This window comes from Camelus ferus, chromosome 9, assembly GCF_009834535.1.
Source record: "Camelus ferus isolate YT-003-E chromosome 9, BCGSAC_Cfer_1.0, whole genome shotgun sequence".
Lineage (NCBI taxonomy): Eukaryota > Metazoa > Chordata > Mammalia > Artiodactyla > Camelidae > Camelus > Camelus ferus.
In genome coordinates, this window is record NC_045704.1 from 61,833,274 (window position 1) to 61,852,985 (window position 19,712).

Consider the following 19,712-nt stretch of genomic DNA (forward strand, 5'->3'; position numbering starts at 1 on the left):
AGTAGCATTTCTCTTTATAATACCTACCTAGTTAGGGGTGTCATGTTGCTAAGCTCCTCTTGCCACTAAAACATCATCAGTACACATCATTTGTATTTATATGTGAATTCCATAGATTAAATTGTTTTCAAGTTAAACATGTTTTAGCTCTGGCACTTTTCATCTTTTACTTGTCAGTAAAACACATTAACAAGGGAAGAGTAATGAAAGAGTTAACAAAGACTGCCAAAAACCTTGACTAGGCTCTGAGGAGAGAGAAGAGTACTCCCATCTTGTCTGTAGTGAAGAAAACTTGAGTCTCAAGGACACCCTGAAATCCTTAGGGATCCTCTGTAAACATCAGAAACAAGAAACAAATTTTCAGAGTTTTAATAATGAGCAGTAGCTGATTGGATATTCACATTCTGTGTTAGTGTTTTATCAGGAGTTCTGCACAACAGCTTTTATATTTTGGGTGCTTTTGTTTTTCCACCCGTATCAGTTAAATTTCTTAAGGTTTTTTAGAATGATTTTCTTTGTAGCAAACCTTTAGCAAAATTTATTTGCTAGTGAAGCTGGTTTTACTACAGACTTGTAGAAATGGTTTAATTTTGAAAGTTGATGGGAGTCCTGATTAGCAGTTCCTCTGCCTAGAGTAAATTTTGTGTATGTTATCAGTTTTGGTCAGTTACACTGACAGTGCTGGGCCAAGACATTTTCCTGCCTGTTAATCGAGGCCACACAGACAAAGCTCAAGGAAGGATGACCCCTGCCTCAGGAAGTATTGAATCAGTTGCTATTTATAACTAGTATACAGTAGAACTTGAGATCAGGTCTTTACTCAATTGATAGGAAAAAGGTGTCTGCCAAATTTTGCATTTGAGGAAACAGTTTATGGGCCCAAATGAGTGAAGCCTCTATGTGAAAGGAAGGAATGTGACAGTGACAGTAAGTATTTTTGCTGATTTGGGTCCAGGGTGTGGTAGCAGAGATGTGGAAAGTTCAGTCAGTGACAAAATAGGTTATTACATTTCAAAGCTACTGATAATTAATGGCACTTCAGATTGTCTTTAGCACTATGTGCACTAATACTAAAGTTGAAATAAGGGTATGTGATGAGCTAATATTATCTCTCAGCATAGGACTGGAGAAGGAAATCAGCTCTTGGTGTGTTTCCATACTATCTGGCTCTTCCTTTGGATATATACATAAACTCTTTAGTTATTTGAGGTGTGTTTCCGTATGCACTTTATGATATTCTGTTGGTCCTTATTTCATTAAGACAAGGTTTCATAAAGAGTTGATTTATTACAAAATAATATTATATGCTAGCATGTGTAACCTCTTATAAAACCTCATTCTACCTAACTTTATGAAATTAAATATGGTAGAACATTAAAGCAGACAATTTAAGAAATACCGTAAGGAATATTTTCTCAGCAATATTATATCACCATGTTAGGGATGCATTTATGGAGTTGAATTGCTTAATGGGTTACAGGTACATCTTTACATATGCAATGTAAATAAGTCATTTGGGAATAAGGTGGACAGTGTTTTAGTGGAGTTTAAATTGGAAAATTACAAAACTGTATTAACATATTCTTGTCTCATTTTAATAGGATTATTCAAGATAAAGTTGCAGCCATTTTCAACAAGGACTGATGACCAGCATTTTTCTTTTTAAAAAAAGATTTCCACATTGAAGATGAAAGGGAAATACTGGAATTGTTTGGATTCTAACTGACAGGATAAAGAATACAGTATTTCAGTTACTTACAATGGAGCCTTAGTAAAATTCTTCGCTTGTCATGCACCCAACTGGGAACATGGATGTTGGTTTTTCTCGTTCTGCTGTTCAGACATTGTCAAGAAGCCACTGCAAAAACATCAAACAAAAAATTTCTCAGTGGGAAGGAAGAACTAATGGTGTGCCTAATCCAGATAAGTGGCATCCAAAGGACTTCGGAGTGAGATATAATAACTGTAATCAAGAGATCCTTCTTAAGAAAAATCCTGTTGCTGAGGGAAAGGGCAAAAAGCTGGATGTAACCGACTGTCCACATGTTGATCTAGGTATTAATGAAGATGCCAAAAGCCATGATCAGAGTGAGGATGAAAGTGAGAAACGTGAGCCTGATGCTGCACAGCCCTCTAAAAACGAATCAGAATCCAATATGGGATGTTCTCGGGTCAAACAAACTGAAAGCTTGAAAGAAGTTTTGGATCCAGAGACTTCATTACCTCCGGGAAATTTCTATACCTCGCAAATATTATGGACGAAAATAGAAGCACTTCCCCCAGATAAAGTCTTAAATTTGGCTTTAGAACATTGTGACTCTTCAGAAAAAGAACTGAACTTCAGAATTGTGGATAGTTCATATGGAATAACGAAGAGCTTAGAAAATATTTACTCTGAACCTGAAGGACAAGAATGTGGACCTTCTATAAATCCTTTGCCAAAACCTCGTAGGACATTCAGATATTTATCTGAATCTGGTGTTACACCATGTAAAGAAACAAACTGTGACAGAAAATACTGTGAAAATAATTCCTGTGCAGAGTCCTCTTTGGCCTCTTCTCAGGAACCAGAACTAAAGAAATATGGTGGAAAAATCAGAGGGAGATCTAAAAGGTATGTTTTTATTTGATAGGTAATGATTTATTAGTACTTTCCTGTTGAGCTGCTTTTTGCTTCTCAAACCAGTTTCCATTTCCATGTGTGGGTTACACCTCTAATTTGATTATACAGATGTTGGTTAACCCAAGGGGAAAATACATACAAGAGAAATACTGTAAGTATAGGTAATATCCAAGACAATCTGCTGATATAAGAGCAGTAGAAAAACTTCTGTTTCATGTCTGTAAAAAGGTGCAAGGGAAGCTACTTTCTTCCGCTTCATTTAGGGCATGCCGCTCTTAGCCTCACTTTTCCTTAGGGAGTGAATTTACTAAAGATACCCAAAGAAGAACATGAATGTAATTGGCTAAATGCCTCCAGTTTTCTCATGGTGCATATAGGGCATCAGCCTTGTTTATTGCTTTTAGTTATCTGATAAAACACCTTTGTAATTTTGCACACAAGTCCTTTACTTATCAATTTCTGTCTATCATACCAATTTAAAGAAGAATTTTTAAAGATATAACTTTAAATATGTCTCCTTTCTTAAGGAAATCCTTTGAATATGAGGATATTCAGCACTTTCGAAATCGGAACTCACGGAAGGTTCACAAAGAACTTGGAAGAAATTCCAGCTCAGCACTTTATTACACGCAGTCTGAGGACAATATTTATGAGGATATCTTATGTAGGTATCCATACACTTTGCAATTAAATTTAATGAGTATGTATTTGGTGGGGCCCTTAACTATATAGTATGGCATTTTATAATCAAGCATGTCTCGTTCCAGAGTTTTCTTTTTAATATTGAAACTTTTGTTGTATAAATGCATTTATTCTCTGATGGAATTTACTAGTTTAGTGGACTGCTCAGTTCAGAAGTAGATGTCTGTAGTATAGTGTTTTGAGAATTCTGTCAGCTTGGTTGGGCACCTGAGTGGTTTGCGAACTTAAAGAACTATTGATTTGGAGACCTATAGCAATGTAGAGTTAGAAAGCTGAACGTATTTATTCAGTTCTCTCTTTCTTTTCCATTTAAGTGTAATCACTTTGTTTCCATTTAGTTATGTTCCTCTAAACTATTTTTTTTCCATTACTTTTCAAGATCCCACCAAAGAAAATATGTATGAAGATATTCCAGTACAGCCTTTGCCCATGTGGAGATCCCCTTCAGCATGGAAGCTACCACCCCCTAAAAGTACTTTCAAAACACCCAAGGTATAAGCAGAGAATTAGTGTAAGAAAACATTAGAATCTTATTTATGATCCCTACAAAAAAAGGGTTTAAATGGCTTAAGTGGGGCCAAAATTAAGAGGCATTTAAATGTGGGTTTTATTGTTCTTTGTTTTGTTTTTTGAGGGGCAACACAAAATCTTTTTTTGGCTTTGAGGAGGGTTTTTGTTTGTTTTTTAGTACTTCAAAACATTTGAATGTAAACACCTTTAGATGAGCCATGAACTTTTTAGTTCACTATAGTTACCGCAGCTCCCTAATAGTCTCACATCAACCTGTGGCCTAAATTACCTGTCTGGTCCCTGAAAGCCTTCACCACCCCTAACAGCAAAGGCTGCCTTGAGTTAATGAGGACTCTGAGCCGTTGTTTTCTGGAAATTTAATTACATTGTTGTAGAAGAATTTTGGAGTAGAAACCTAAGAAACTTCTTTACAAATGCTGAAAAAGAAATTATGGTATCCTCACTTGAGATGATTTTAATGGAAAGACAAATATTTTTCTGGAACATCTTTGACTGTTTGAGAACGCAGGCATTAACTAGATGATCTTACCCTTACCAGCACATCTTCTGTTTTTTTCAGCTTCCTCCCAAACCTCAGTTCTTTCAACGGAAGACTATGGAACTGAAGAGCTCACAAGCTTATTTATGGTCAAAGCTCACAAAGGATACCACTTTGCCCGTCACTTTAACTGAATGGAAGCTTTTCCGAGCTGGAGAAGTTGCAAACAGGAAAAGGAAAAATCTTCCAAGAGTAAGGACTCTAGTACTTTTATTCTTTGATCCTTACTTCAGCATTTCCATAAATGAGAATAAAATTTAGACTGAAATGAATAATAGGTTAGAACTGACCTACTGGAATTAGAAGATTTGGAAAGCAGCCTTAAGTTTTAAGATTTTGCTCATGCAAGAAAAATGCATGAATGGGGCTTTTGCCAAGGTTTGTGTGTGTGTGTGGACTTGGAAAATTGATGTTAGATGGAGAGCTTCACTAAATTCTTAGTTATTAGTAGTTCTCATTAGAATCAGCTGCCTGTTTCAGAGAAGCACTATAATTTCACCTAAAAGGACCTTCTATTAAGCAGGCTTCAGTGTTGTTCTCACTCATTTATATAATAGCCAAAGTTAATTCAATTTTGTGCTCGAGTTTACAGATTTTTCATTAATGACAAAATATATGCCAAAAATTTCCGCTCAGAGGAAGGAAAAAAGGAAATTTGACTATTACTTGGGAATAGAAATTTTCACCAATTATACTAAATAAATGACTTCTCTCTCAAGGGAGAAAAAGCAGTAGGTCTGTAAACCATCTCAATGAGAGCCAATGAACCAAAATGAAGAAATTGAGATTATTTGTAATTCGTATTTCTTTAGGAGAGACACTTAAGAAATCACATGAAAATATTTTAAAACTCTTTTTGTTAGTTTGTTCTTCTGTAATTCAGAATGTTTTCAGGACTATGTTGCAGAAATGAAGAAATCAAATCATTTAAATAGTGTTCCTTTCCTTAATCCCATCTGAAATGCCTGTGTGTATTTATTTAGCGCACGATTTTTGTATGTGATTTTAACATTAAACAAAGTCACGGCTGTTTCTTGGTTTAGGTAACTGCTGATTAGTTCCTTGGGAAATATTCTATTCCACAATTACTTTAATTCTTCTGATCCATTTCCTGCCCCTCCCTCTTTAATATGTGAAAAGCTAAAGACACATAGTTTTTTGGAAGCACTAAACTGATCTCTCTGAGTGGGAAAAAAGTCTTTAGGTGTTTGTTCTCGTGTGTATGATGAGGAACACTTAAAAGTCAGAGGTTTAAAGAACTGCCAGGCATTCTACAGTAGTTCTGTCCTCTGACAGATCATGCTGGCACAACAAAGCAGCCCCCCGCATGTCCCAGAAACAATAGATCATGTGTTCATAGGGGCTAGAACACAGACACATAAGGGGTTGCATTTAAGATGTGGTTCTTGGAATGGCATTAACAAATATTTAGGAATTATGGATCATGGAGTTTAATGAGACCTGAGGAGATCTGCAGTGCTTTTGATTTCATGCCTTGGTGCTTTATGGACTGTGGGTCCCTTGGGTATGCAAAGCTTGTTCTTGTTCTCATCATAGGTGAGATGATCCAGCTTTTTTTGTTCTAATATTTTCCCAAAGGTTCTTTTGAGAAGCAGGGAAGAGAAAAATGGTGATGAGTTCTTGATTGTCAGGCAGAAGCAGACTGTTAGCATTTCTACCTGTGATACTCCTCAGATAAATCCTTTTAGGATGTTCCATTTGCAATACGAATTTTGATTTTGGAGTATCTTCAGGAACAACATTCCATGAGGAGAGCAGTTTTCGTTGATTTCATCTTTGATGACTAGAGCTATCCCTGGAAGGGAAACTGGTTTCATAGTATGAAAATAACTAATCTAGTCCATATGTCTCTTCCCCACCCTTCCTTTCTTTCTCTGCTGTGGAAGTCTGTGTGGGATTGTTTGCTGGAGTAGATTTCCTAGGGTTTCATATTGTTTGTGTCAAATGTGTACAGCAATAAGGTTTCCATCATTTCTTAGGAAGAATATTCTACTGTATTTGCTGTAATTAAAGGTATTGTAGGCTCCTCTTCCTAGCTCATAACCAAAATTTAAATTTTATTACTTTATCTCATATTTCTAGAATAGAGAGTTCCCTTTCCTTTATAACATTTGAGTATACTTTTCAAATGCATGTTACTAATCCTACTATTTTTGGTCATTATGTATTCAAAATACATGTTTATTCTCATACATCTTTCCTGTAGCCCCTAACAATACCTTTTTATGTTGTGTTCTCTTATTTTTTTATAATGCTAATATTTAAGAATATTGGTAACTTTTTACTTGAATTATAGCTATAAAAATCTTTAAAAGGACAAACATCCAAAAATATGGGAATAATCTGCATATTGGAAGCACATGCTTCTCACATGTTATTTTTTCTTGCACTGGACTGAGTCACTGCCTATGGATTGCCAGGATTGCTGGAGAAACAAGGGCAAAGGAGAAAACAAGCATTTTTCTCAAGCAACTTGGTCGGTTGTCATATAATCTTCCTAACAATTACAATTCTGGGTATTAAATATGTTAAATCAGGATTAATATTTAAGAAAAAGCTTGGAAATTTTTAAAAATTTGGGGGGGGGAGGAATTAGATTTATTTATTTACTTATTTGTTTTTTAATGGAGGTGCCAGGAATTGAACCCAGGACCTTATGCATGCTAAACACACTCTCTTCAACTGAGCTATACCCTCCCCACCAAGTTTGGAATTTTTTTATTGGAATTTTAAGAAAAAAGAAAAATATACATGGAAAAACTAATCAATACCTCATTTTAAAAGTGGATGTTAATCAACTTTAATTCTTTCCTCTCTTTTAAAGCCCATCTGTATGTATATCTGTCTCTGTCTCTATCTTATACACACTTTCAAGGAGCAAAGAAAGAATTGTAATGAGTAATGCTGTTTAAATGGAGCATGGTTTTTGTACTTGGGCATATTTGAGAGTCTCCTATTTTTATGACATGTTTCTAAGATAAATTGTAATATTAGGATTCCCAGTAGCAAAATGTTTCCTTTGACAAAAACTTTCTAAGCGTGATTATCCTCTTTGCAAAGAATTCCTTGGAGCAGAAATAACTGAGCCTCACCCTGTCTTCCAAGTGAATAAATATTCCACTTCCTACTCTGGGCAAGCGAAAACTTGAGTCCATTGGTAAGGCTTGGTCAATCTATGGAGCACAGTAGCCAGGTTTCCTGCGTGTTGTGACATGGTATACAAGCAGTCTCTCTCAGAGCTTTTGCTCAGTTCCTCTGGAAAGGAAATATCCTTTCCCACTTCTCTGACCGACGTTAAATGCACTTTGTATTAGAACAATATATTACCTTACTAAAGATAATTCTAGATTCAAAATTGAAAAATGTGAAGGGTTTTGTTTATAAAATGGATCTTTTTCTGAATGAGAATCACTAATAATTTAAATTAATATCATTAAGTTGAAAAACCTGTTGGTGTTGGTTTTAACTTGTACTTGTCTGGTCTTTTTTCAGGTTGTATTGAAAATAGATGATATATTTGAATCTAAGAGAGGGAAGAAGAGGGTAAAGTTACACCCTTACACTGGAAAAGATGTACCTCCCTCAAAAGGTAAGAATTGTTCCAACTGTCCATAGCTATTAGCATATGAGGGGCAAAGCATTATATAATTTAATGTTTGATGTGAATTATAGTTTTTGGTTTACTTTCCTGTCTATCCCATTTAAATATAAAGCTTCTTTAGGCTAAGGGACTGTTTCTTATTCTTCCTCAAATCCCTTTTATTTATTTCTGTACCCAGTAATAACTACTGGATGAATAAGTAAATAAATTAAAAAATTATTATAAACCACTAAGACTAATTTTCAAAGGCAGATTGCATCCTTATTTTGTAGTCCTACTCTGATTTATAGTCTTTTATCAGTATAGATTCTTTCAGTGGAAAAATGGAAATATTAGATAGATACATTCGTACTGAAGATATGTGGTACTCAACCTGTAGTCATCAAATAAGTTCAGTAGCTTTATCCTTCAGATGCCCAGATAAAACTTACATTGTCTTAATAAGAAACTTTCAACATCCATAGTGAATTTTTAGAATTTTCTTTAAAACCCATGCAAGATCCTTAACTTGGTTGTCTGGCAGAAAATATGTAGAATTTAGCAATTTTTGTCTGAGATTCATAAGTGAGAAATAACAACCAAGTCACACCAGAGAAGAATGTTTCATATTTTTGCAAACTTCCAAAGACAGGAATTTCTTAATTTCCGAATTGAAAATCAGCTCTACATTCTAACAATTACTATGTGAAAATAAACTCCTCCATGCAATAATTCAAGACTCTTTCTTCTCACTATGTGATGATTAAAATCAACTTGTCACCATTTTAAATGTGAGTTTTCATAAATTTAAAATTATTACAACGTTTCAGTCTTCTCTCCCAGAAGAAATATTTCTGGTTATTGTTAATAACAGTAATTACCATTTATTGAATGAAGTAATAGTTTCTTTCTGTACTTTATCTGGTGTATGGCATATGACCACCCTGGGAGGTAGGGACTGTCCTAATTTTTCAGAGGAAGAAGCTGAGCCAGAGGAGGAAGCATAGATTTGAATCAAGGAGCAATGACAGAATCACCAACAGTTACTCTCAGTTTTTCTTTTAAATCTTGACTTTTAGCAGTTTAACTATCTCCTCTCTATGTGTTTTCATATATTCAATAAAAATGTGGTCAAATGCTTTTTATCTGTGTAATTCAGAATGATACAGAAGATGAAAATGGATGCCAGATATTATCCTGAATCCTTTCAGATACGTTGTGATTAATTTTCTAAATAAACCTATTAGCAGATATTATTATTTTATACATAAGGATATAAATTACAAATTGCAAAATACATAAAATATCAAGACACTGGAGCCAGGACAAATTCTTAGAAAACATCATTTTCCCAGATTAACAGCTGTCTATTGATAACTGTCTTCTCCAGATACTCTATTCTAGGTAGGCTATTACCGATCTCTTATTTTATTTGCATGTTTTATGCTTTATGGATTAGGAACGTTTTAGTAAATTTGGTTTTAAGAAAAGTTATTGAAGAGCCAAATCCTTTTTTTCACTGTATCAATATTGGAAAGAAAAATATTCAACAGTGTAATTGCCATCTTCTAACACACACACACAAAAAGCAGTTCCTAAATTGTAACCCTTCCCTACAAGTTTGTTTTCTTTTGCTTGGTTCAAAGAAAATATGCATTTACCCAGTCTCTGACCAGCTCTTGCAGTGGACCAGAGGAATTTCTCTCATGCCTGAGGATCTCTTGGCTCTAATAGTCACAGTTCTCAGATTTTTTGTTTTCTCCTTAAGCTTTTGTCTGTATATCAGCAATGCCTTGTAGAACCAGATAATTGTATTTTCCTACTCTGTCAGTATGTGCTAGGTTTTACGGAATCTATTCCAACCTAAACATCTCTTAACTTTCAGTTATCAAGTATCACAGAATGACTTATTGCCCTTCAAACCTGTCATTATAATTTTGTGTGTTGAAGTCACATGTAAAAGAGGGACAACTTAGTACTTTTTGATTCCTACAAATTCTCGGTAGATTCTCCTATTTGGCTAATAAACTCCTTAACCATCATTCAGTGTCTTGGAATACAGATCATTAAAACCCATAGATGTGACTATGTTAAAGTCATTTAAATAATCTTTTATAAGATCTTTTCCAGTTAAATTGCCTTTCCTCCCTTCCCCTTTTCTTTCTTTCTTTCCAGACACTTCATAGGCTCTTGAGAGGTGCCTTGTGGTAAGGCCATAAATAGGACTTAAGAGCTCACATTGTTTGGTCTTTCATACTGAACAATATTTTATAGCCCCAGTAAAATTTTTGTCAATGTGGTTAGTTTGAAGTTAATATAATACACAGTAATTAAGTAGCTACTTTTTCTGTAACATCTCTTGTGTACGTTTCCCATCTATCTTATGAAGAGGCAGTATTCTTTAAATATTCTTTTCTTCCTTATTACACAATTAAAATGAGCGCAGCAAGAAATTATAATAATGTAGAATAAGGTAAAATGGAAAGCCAGAATTTCCCAAACCTCCTTCTACTACTCCCAGAAAATTTTACACACAGGCCAATATTTTTTTCTCCCCAAATAGTTTTATACTATTTAGACTTTGTACGTCCTGTTTTTTGAAAGAAGTACAATTGATATATTTTGGAGCCTTTCAGTATCAACATATATAGATCCACATAGCTATACTGTATTTCTTAGTATAGATCTAAAAGGATGTTGTTTAGCTGGTAAACATTTTGGTTGTTTCTAACATTTTATTTAACCTGCGGATATTTAAATTTTATGTATGGATATATGTATATATGTGGTTTTTTGCTCTTTATAAACAATGCTGTAATACACATTTTTTGGCTTATGTTATATTCTTATTGGTAAGAATACATCTGTAGAATAAGTTCCTAGCAGTGGACTTAATCAAAGAATGTATATTTAAAATTTTTATAGCAGCTGCCAAATTGTCCCTCAAACAGATTGTAACAGCTTATGTTTCTGTGATCAGCATTTGAAAATGACTTTTTCCCTCATAATCTTCATGAATACTGTGTTTTAATAAAGCTTTTTATTTTTTGCCAGTATCGTGATTGAAAACTGTATCTTATTGTTTTAATTTATATTTCTTTAATTATGAATTTGGACAATTATCATGTTTATCAATAGTTATAAACTTTTTTCTATAAATTGCCTATTCATACACCTTTTTTAAAAATTGTGGTCAGTTACAATGTGTGAATTTCTGGTGTACCTATTCATACACTTTTATTCATTTTTTGTTATGCTGTATTTTTTCTTACTCATTTTAACAGCTATTTGAATATTAAGAAACTTAGCCTTGTGTGTGCAATGTGCATTACAAATATTTCCCAGTTTATTGTTCACCTTTTGAATTTACTAATGGTTTTTTAATTAGACTAGACATTTTTTCTTTTTTTTCTTTTTTTCTTGAAGTATAGTTGATTTACAATGTTGTTAGTTTCTGGTGTACAGCATAGTGATTCAGTTATACATTTTTTTATATGATTTTTCATTATAGGTTCTTACAAGCTATTGAATGTAGTTCCCTATGCTCTACAGTAGGACCTTGTTTTTATTAGATTAGAAATTTTACATTTTTATATAATCAAACTTACTTACATTTTTCATTTATGACTTCTAGTCCTTGTTTTTCCTGATACATTTAAAATGTTTCCCTTTTTTAATAACATTTTAAAATTTTGCTTTAACTTTTCAGGCTTAATCTAGAAATTTTTTGTTCACTTGTTCACAGAGTTTTGTTTCGCATATTGGTTTTGGGGGTTTTTTGTAAATTGCCTACTCTTGTACAAAGCACTCCCTTGTAAAATCAAAGCCCCTTATCCTCAAGATCCTTAAAATCTGATTGTGGAAAATAAGGCAGTTCAAAGCCATCTAAGTCCTATAAGAATTTGGAGTAAAGTTCAGTTCAGTTTGGCCTTAGATGTAGCTTAGAGGCATCATAAAAGAGGTAGAATGTTACTTCATAAACTTATTTGGTAATCTCTCTTAGCCCCATATTTTCCTGTTAATCTAAATTCATAGTTTGTTCCGTGTTGAGATTTTTGTTTACCCAGGTTAGTGTTCTACCTTCAATACCTTATTTGGGAATATAAAGACAAGGATATGAATGTCGAAATAGAATCCACTCTGACCTAGACTTCTAAAAACTAATCTGAATTGCTGTTAATTTCTAGAATTAAGGATGAGAGGGGAACTGAGGAGGGAGGTGGGTGTGAGAAGAAGATGAAATGGAGTAGTTTCTTCTCTGAGCCTATTACTCTTTTTTGTAACTGGCCTACATGATATGACTGAGTGGTTTGGAGAAAGGCTCGCATCCTTATTATCCTTATTCCAAGTCCCCAAGTCTGTGGAGCTTTGACATTGTCCTCGTGCTCATGTGCGTCCTACTGTTGTTGGACTATATGAATGGAAACTTTTCTCTCTTTTCAGGTGAAACCAGTGGGTATGAAAGTGATGCCGAGTATCTGCCAAAGAGTGAGTGAGTCAGTTGGGGCTGCTCCCTTTCTCATGATCATCCTGGTTATAGGTGGAGTGGCGCCTGCCTTTGTGATTAAGCATGTTTTTTCTACAAGAAGTTTCACTTTGTAGGTGATTTCTTCATTATAAGAACCTGTGGCGATTTGGGAAACTAAACACTACAGTGTCAGGTGTTTGACAGCATTAAAAATCTTGCATGGAATGAGACGAACCTGTATGGTTCTTAGGTTGGAATGTTCTTAGGGGCGCGGCAGAGCTGCGTGTTCAGACATCTGTGCAGTAGTTTCCCAGCAGCCAGAACAGGGTATGTGAATCATCCTTTGAGACAAATACTTAGCATTAAATATCTGATTTTTCATAGTCACTCAAGTGTAACTATTTAAGTAACTTAGATATCTCTGACCTTGAGACAGGAAACACTGATCTGTTTCTTATTCATAGGCATTTATATTCTAAATTATTGTGTCATTTACCTTCTGTTAGAATATAGACTAGGCCATGCATTTCTGGCTGTATTTGTTCAAGCACTTCCTAGTGCTCTGTATCCTTCATCTAATGGATTTTTACAACAAAGTGTTTAATTTAACTAACTGACATTGAGGTATAGAAAAAGTAGGAGATGTGAATTACCAACACTAATGACAGGACAGTTCCAGGGCTGATAGATACTCTGATCTTATGATTAATAATCATGCGCTCCTACCACTAGCCTGAACTGCCTCAGGTGTAATTCAGTAGCCTGACTGAAGGTGAAACTGAAGTCATCATCAGATTCAGCTTGGATTATAAAGATGACTAATTTAGTGCTGCTGCTATTGGGAAACAGGCCCTACAATTTTCTTGACTTGAACTGAGCCCTTTGGAGTAAATAAAGCTTTGCCTGGAGCACTGAATGTACTGGATAATTTTGGGAAAATGCTCCAAAATAATTTTTTAAGTGTTCTTAATATTTTGATCCACATGGTAAATTCTTTGGGGGCACAATGCATCATATCTCAAAAGAAAAGCAAACAATTAGAAGATGAGTCTTTCATTCGTTGTCTCAGAATGACACATAAGCGAATTTCTGGGATGTTTAAACTATTTCTTCTGCAAAGACTGCATGTCCTCTAGTGGAGACTACCCCAAATTGTTCAGAATTTAGAGATAAGTGAGAATAAAGGATAAATGCCATCACTTTTGAGTAGGTATTGCTCATACTATTGAAGTATTTTGCTTCCATAATTTCTTTCTTTTGAAAGCTAGTCTGCTAATGGGTGTCTTCTTATACTTCATTTTTTTGCTCTTACATTTAGCACCATTTATTGATATAAGCATATGTCCATTATTAGTAATACATGCCAAGGAGAGAAGGGAAAAGAACAGTTTCTTTAATGTGAGGATAGTTTTTGTTTTAATTTTATCAAATGTATCATTTTATGTACTTAACCTTTTATAGGACTCAGTCCTTTTATCAAATCTTTCCTTCCCACCTATAATTTCATGGTCCCAACAATGACATCTGGTGTCAGGCCAGTGCTTTTTCCTGACATTTTCCACATGTCCTGGTGTCAGGCCATGAAAGACAGATACGTGTTGGGACATACACAGGTATCAGTTAGGACACAGAGTATCAGTTGCACTACAGGGCCCCCAGGTGCTTGTGAGAATCTGCACTTGTCCCCCAGGTATGTCATAGCCCTAACAAGTACGTCTGCGTGGCAGGTGTTTCTTTAGTCAACATTCATTAGCATCAACTGACTGAAGATTCCTTCTGCATGGGTCATGACCTCTGGGTGCTAGAGGGAAAATAAGGCTGCGGAGAAAAACAGTGTTCCGTGATCTCATTGCAGATCGCCACAAGCGCATAGCACAACTGCAGCAGTCGTCCAGGAGGAATCCTCACTACCAGACCTTGGAGCGGGATCTGATTGAATTACAGGAGCAGCAGCTGTTCGAACTTTTTGTGGTGGTGTCTCTACAGAAGAAGCCATCAGAAATCAGCTACACTCCCCAGGTCATACAGCAGTTCCCTGGCAAGGTGGGTGCAAGGAGGCCATGAGGCATTCAGGAATGTTCCTGTTGTCTCTGTGTATTTATCCTCTGTGTGTGTGTTTATTGTTGTCTCAATCAGCTTTTACTAATACTGTACTTCTTATAGGAACTGGTAAGTGACTCTGATGACATCTTATGTCAGACATGCAACCAACGGGGAATAAAGCTCATTATTCAAGCTGGGTTTTTCTTTTTCACTCTGGTGTTTACTGAGTGACCTTTAGCAAGTTACAAAACCTCAATTTCATCATCCTTAGTGAGAGGAATAATAAATATGGCAGGATATGGCAGCAGTTTAGAGCACGGACTCGGAGCCAACTATCTGCATTTGCCACTAATTAGCTCTGTGACTTTGAGCAGTTACTCGACTGCTCTGTGTCTCAGCTTCTTCACTGGTGAAATGGAGGTAATCATAATAGTGTCCATCCCATTGAGTTGTAGCAAGTTATAAGCAATAAGCAAGTTACTTGGCATCATTGGTTAGGCACCCATAAGTCTGGGAGGGAAGAGCTACCTGAGCCCCTCTTGATTCTGTATGGAAAACTTGAATGAAGATAAAGATGATTGTGAATCATTTAACAATATAAAAATAATAGAATATGGTACAACTAAAATTTTGTTAGACTGCTTTTCCATTTCTTAAGAGCTTAATATCCAAGTGACCCAGAATGGCTGCATGTTTTGTTTTAGAAATTAAAGGACAGATCATTTGTATTAGTTACATGAAGGCAATATAGTAATTAGACTTACCTGCTTGTTTTTATGCTAATTTTTAAGTGTCTTTTGGTTTAACTAAATTTAGATTGTCCTTTAAAATACAATACCAGACTTGAACAAAAGGACCTTCCATGCTAAAATTTTGTAGGAAGTTGCAAACCCATAAGTAGGTAACAAAGATTGTTTGCTAAAGGAAATGATTATATATGGAGTTGATTCTAAAAATAGTATCTTTTCTAAATAACATTCATCTGCTTTTTCAAAACATCTTTGATTATTGATCAGAAAGTGTCTTGAGCTGACTAGGTTTTTGCTTTCAGTGTATTATACAATAGATTTTTATAAGTCCGATGATTCATAGAAATATTCTTACTAGTATGTGAATCATGAATTAAGATTCCATCTCTAGATAAGAAACTATTTTCAGCCATTTCTCTCACATTAGATTATAGGATCTCTGTAAGCACCCTTTCTATGTGAAAATAGAATTCTTTATTCTTAGAAACTTTGTTCTCAGTGCATCTTCAGTGATGACCAGTCTTGGCCTTCCTGTTTTGTTAAACAGCACAAAACCACTGTGAGATGACTACTCAGAGACCTCTTTTCCTGAGAGCAAGCTGAGTTTTTTATTTCCATTCTCAACTTAAATAGAATATTAGTCACTTATAGTGTAATTTTTTTTCAGGGTGATCATGGCTTTAAACAATCCAGAGACACTGAAGAGAGGCTCAAAGTTATTCCAAAATTTTGTTTTCCTGATTCAAAGGACTGGGTGCCAACCTCAGAACTCAAGAGGTAAATAGGCTACTTTATCTGATTTCTATTTGTTGGGACTGCAAAAGTAGAATCAGAACATTTGAGAAATGGGTAGAGCCAGCAGTGAAGCTATGTGGACTTTGTGGCAGATCAAGGATGCAGTGGGAGGAAAGGAAGAAACAGAATTAGAACATTTCCTATGTGGGGCTCAAAAAAGAAAAACACAATGTCAAAGAGAAAACAAGCTTAAGTTTCTTCAATCTGCCAATTCTGCAGAAAAACAGTTCCACTTTACATACAATCAGAAATGCCACCAAGTGGCCAGAAAAGGAAAAAAGACTTGACCGCAGGGACTTAGAAACCGAGATAAAACATGGCATCTTGTTTCTCCTTCGAGTTGAGAGAAGAAGCCATAACCCAGATTGTATGTTCCCCTGTCAAACTTGTACAAAGCAGGGGCTCCCATTTGAAAGGTGTGAGTATATGGAGAAGGGTAGTATAAAGAATTTCTTCCCAGTACCTAGAGGAAACTACCATTCTTAATTAATAAATCATCATCATCTCTGAATCCTGCTTCTAAATAGATAACTTTTGTCCAGAACTGTAATTTAGGCTGAAATGCATGATTATGTGAACCATATCACATGCCAGTGACCTTGCAGGAAGACAGACTCAGTTGTTGCCTAAGTAGCTGGGTCCTTCCACCTTTTGTTGCGTCCAGACTAAGCTGCTGTCTCTCATAACCAGTTTAGCCTGATCGCCACTCTCATCTCTGAGCCATCAATCCTGATGTTTTTGTGCTGCCAGTTGCACTGCTAACTGCACAGGCAGCTTCTGTCATATTGGCCTGGCTGCTCCATGATTGGCTTTTCCCCCCCGCAAAGAGTTATGTGTGTTTATTCTAGAGTATTTGGAAAATTCAGAGGAATAAGTAAAAAGCAGAAATTAGAATTCACTGACATTCTGGTTACTCAGAGATAATCTCTGTAAATGTTTTAGCAAATTCCCTTCCAGTCTTTATTCTTGGCCATATATAGACAATTTATTGTTCGAATTTGAGTTTCTTTGATTTTTAATGAATTTATTTTTTGAGCATCTTTATGTCTTCTTTTTATAAATTATCAATGCATATCTTTTGCCTGTGTTTCTAATAAGGAGGTGATAATTTTCCTATTAATTTTATATATTAAGAATGTAATCCTTTGCCTATCATTTCCATATGACCACTCAGAACCAGCTAGAAGAATTTGGAAGGGAAGAATAGCTGATAAGAATCCTTTATAGCTTACCTGTACATTTGGCCAAAGTGGACATTCAACAAAAGCAAAATAGGCTTGATGAGTAGCTAAACTGGATAAATAAGACAGTGAAAGGAGGCGGTGGCATCAGCAGCTCATTCTATACCTATTCTCTCACTCCAGTGCAAAGCAAGATATTCTCAGAGCCTGGCCATTCTCCCTCAGGAGGAATGTGACTTGCAATAAATGTCATGTTAATGCCTCCTCTTACATCGCAGAATGACTGCTGTTGGACTCTAGTGTTTAAATTGTTTGTTGCATGAGGAATGTCAGAAGCAGTTGCTTGGATCTCAAACTATTGACTATTTTTTCAGTGAAACGTTCTCCTTTGTCTTAACTGGAGAAGATGGGAGCCGGTGGTTTGGTTACTGTAAGAAGCTCTTGGTAAGTCCCAGACTTGTGCTCCAGGCAGGGTTGGTCCAGGAGCAATAAAGTGAGAGTAGGAACTTCAGAAACGCGATATCTAGATGAGTTTGGGGGCTACTCAATGATCTGTGTATTAAAGAAGCTATGTTAGCTTTAAACAGTAAGAGCAAATTGGGGGTTAGCCACAGAGTGTTCCAGAATAGAAAGCGTATGGATTTATTGTTTATTTGTTTGTCTGCAATAGATGAGGAAACACTGACGTTGTGGCTGAATATCAGTCTGGGTATATCTGAGGGATGGAGCACAGTGAGCCAGTAGAGGGAACTCTGAGTTACTCTCTTATTGCTTAGATGCCTTCACTAAACCGGAATAAATCATGCTATCATTTTTTTAGCATTTTCCCATCTTTCAGTGTTCATTAAGGACAAGAGCCTTGGTTCCTACTCTACACTAGGGAGTATTAAGAGAGTATTAATAGTCCAAATTAGTAAAGACTTGTGCTGCTTACTTTTTGATTTATTGTTGTTTTGTCTTTTAGCCAGAAGGCAAAGGAAAGCGACTCCCTGAGGTATACTGCATGGTTAGTCGCCTAGGCTGCTTCAACCTTTTTTCAAAGGTGAGTGGAGAATGGGCCCCGTGAGAAGTGGTGTTCTCTCAGAGCTCTGAGTGAGTTCTCGTTTCCGATGACTTCACTCGGCATGTTAAGTGGCGTAGACTTAAGTTCAGATCTCTAATCCAGCTGATGTTGCCCTGTCATCATCACTTTGGTTTGCTTAACCTCCCAGATTAAAGGAGAACATCACCTCCTCGAGGTTCACCCTGTCTCATTTCATGCCCAGACCCCAACTGCAGAATGTCATTGTGTCACCTTCTCTGCCCCTACCTTAATGCGATGAAAGGGGGCGCCTCTTGTAAAATTAAGTTGATTTATTTTAGTAACTTTCCTTAGAGATTTAAAGATACCTCCAAGAGAAATGATGCCTTTAATGGACTTTCGTTGGTTGCAGAAGCTTATCTGTCTTAAAATCTATTTGTGTTATTTTCAAGTTTGTGCACCCAGCTTGGCAGTTCCTTTAATAGGATTCTTTTATGATTTTTGAACTGAGAGCCTAATAAAATAACATATGTTGTAAATGTAGATTCTGGATGAAGTAGAGAAGAGAAGAGAAATGTCTCCAGCCTTGGTTTACCCATTCATGCGAAGTGTCATGGAAGCTCCTTTTCCAGCTCCTGGACGCACCATCACAGTGAAAAGCTACCTCCCTGGGGCTGGAGATGAGGTAAGTTAGTTCATTTTCCAGAGATTTGATAGCCGCCAAAAAACAGGCCTTAACACAAATAAACCTTACCTGATAGAAGCCTCAGGGTATAGTTTTCCCTTTTTCATAAACTACACAGAATACGTTTTGGTTGTAACAAAGCACAGGAGAAATAACCAATTGATCTGTGAGATACTTGATCCTAGACCAGGAACTAAAGGTTTTCTACTATTCCTAGACTGAACCCCTTTGTAATGACAATTTCAATATGATAAATGAAGATTATACACACTATTGTCAAGTGGGATAAAAGGTTTTACCAGAAATTTATAGCACAAAGATAAGGTATGCATGGTTTTGGAATTAGTCTAGGCAGCTTCACAAACTCTTTGTAACAGACACTGTCTCTTAAATTTAACCTTTAAAAGAATGACAGAATCCATTAGTGTTGTAATTAGGGATTGTTTTCCCATCTCTGCTCCCCTGATTGAAATTCTTGCTTTTCAGTCCATTGAACTCTGCCGACCACTGGATTCACGATTGGAACATGTTGATTTTGATTGTCTCTTTAAGTGCCTGAGCGTGTGCCATCTCATCCGGGTCTGTGCCTCTCTCCTTTTGGAGCGGAGGGTCATCTTTGTTGCCAATAGCCTAAGGTGAGAAATAAGTAAAATAACGTCACTTCGCACTGGTATTATACTTGTTCTTACTATTTTAAAATTGGGGCATATTAAAAAAACTGTAGGATCTCAATTACCTAATGCTCTAGTGACATCGATAATCCAAAAGCTATTTA

The 19,712-nt window shown here is 35.9% G+C and overlaps 1 protein-coding gene across 1 annotated transcript in view; it reads left to right on the forward strand.

Moving 5' to 3' along the window:
• Window positions 1-19,712, forward strand: part of DENND2C (DENN domain containing 2C) — a 69,451-nt gene that overhangs the window by 36,433 nt on the left and 13,306 nt on the right. Inside the window, exons 2-13 of the mRNA XM_032486984.1 lie at window positions 1,602-2,614; window positions 3,151-3,287; window positions 3,705-3,817; window positions 4,416-4,586; window positions 7,908-8,004; window positions 12,439-12,483; window positions 14,319-14,506; window positions 15,923-16,032; window positions 17,606-17,675; window positions 18,196-18,273; window positions 18,797-18,937; window positions 19,424-19,572. Coding sequence (XP_032342875.1) covers window positions 1,791-2,614; window positions 3,151-3,287; window positions 3,705-3,817; window positions 4,416-4,586; window positions 7,908-8,004; window positions 12,439-12,483; window positions 14,319-14,506; window positions 15,923-16,032; window positions 17,606-17,675; window positions 18,196-18,273; window positions 18,797-18,937; window positions 19,424-19,572 — 2,123 coding nt within the window. The 5' untranslated portion in view covers window positions 1,602-1,790. The remainder of the gene's footprint in view (window positions 1-1,601; window positions 2,615-3,150; window positions 3,288-3,704; window positions 3,818-4,415; window positions 4,587-7,907; window positions 8,005-12,438; window positions 12,484-14,318; window positions 14,507-15,922; window positions 16,033-17,605; window positions 17,676-18,195; window positions 18,274-18,796; window positions 18,938-19,423; window positions 19,573-19,712) is intronic.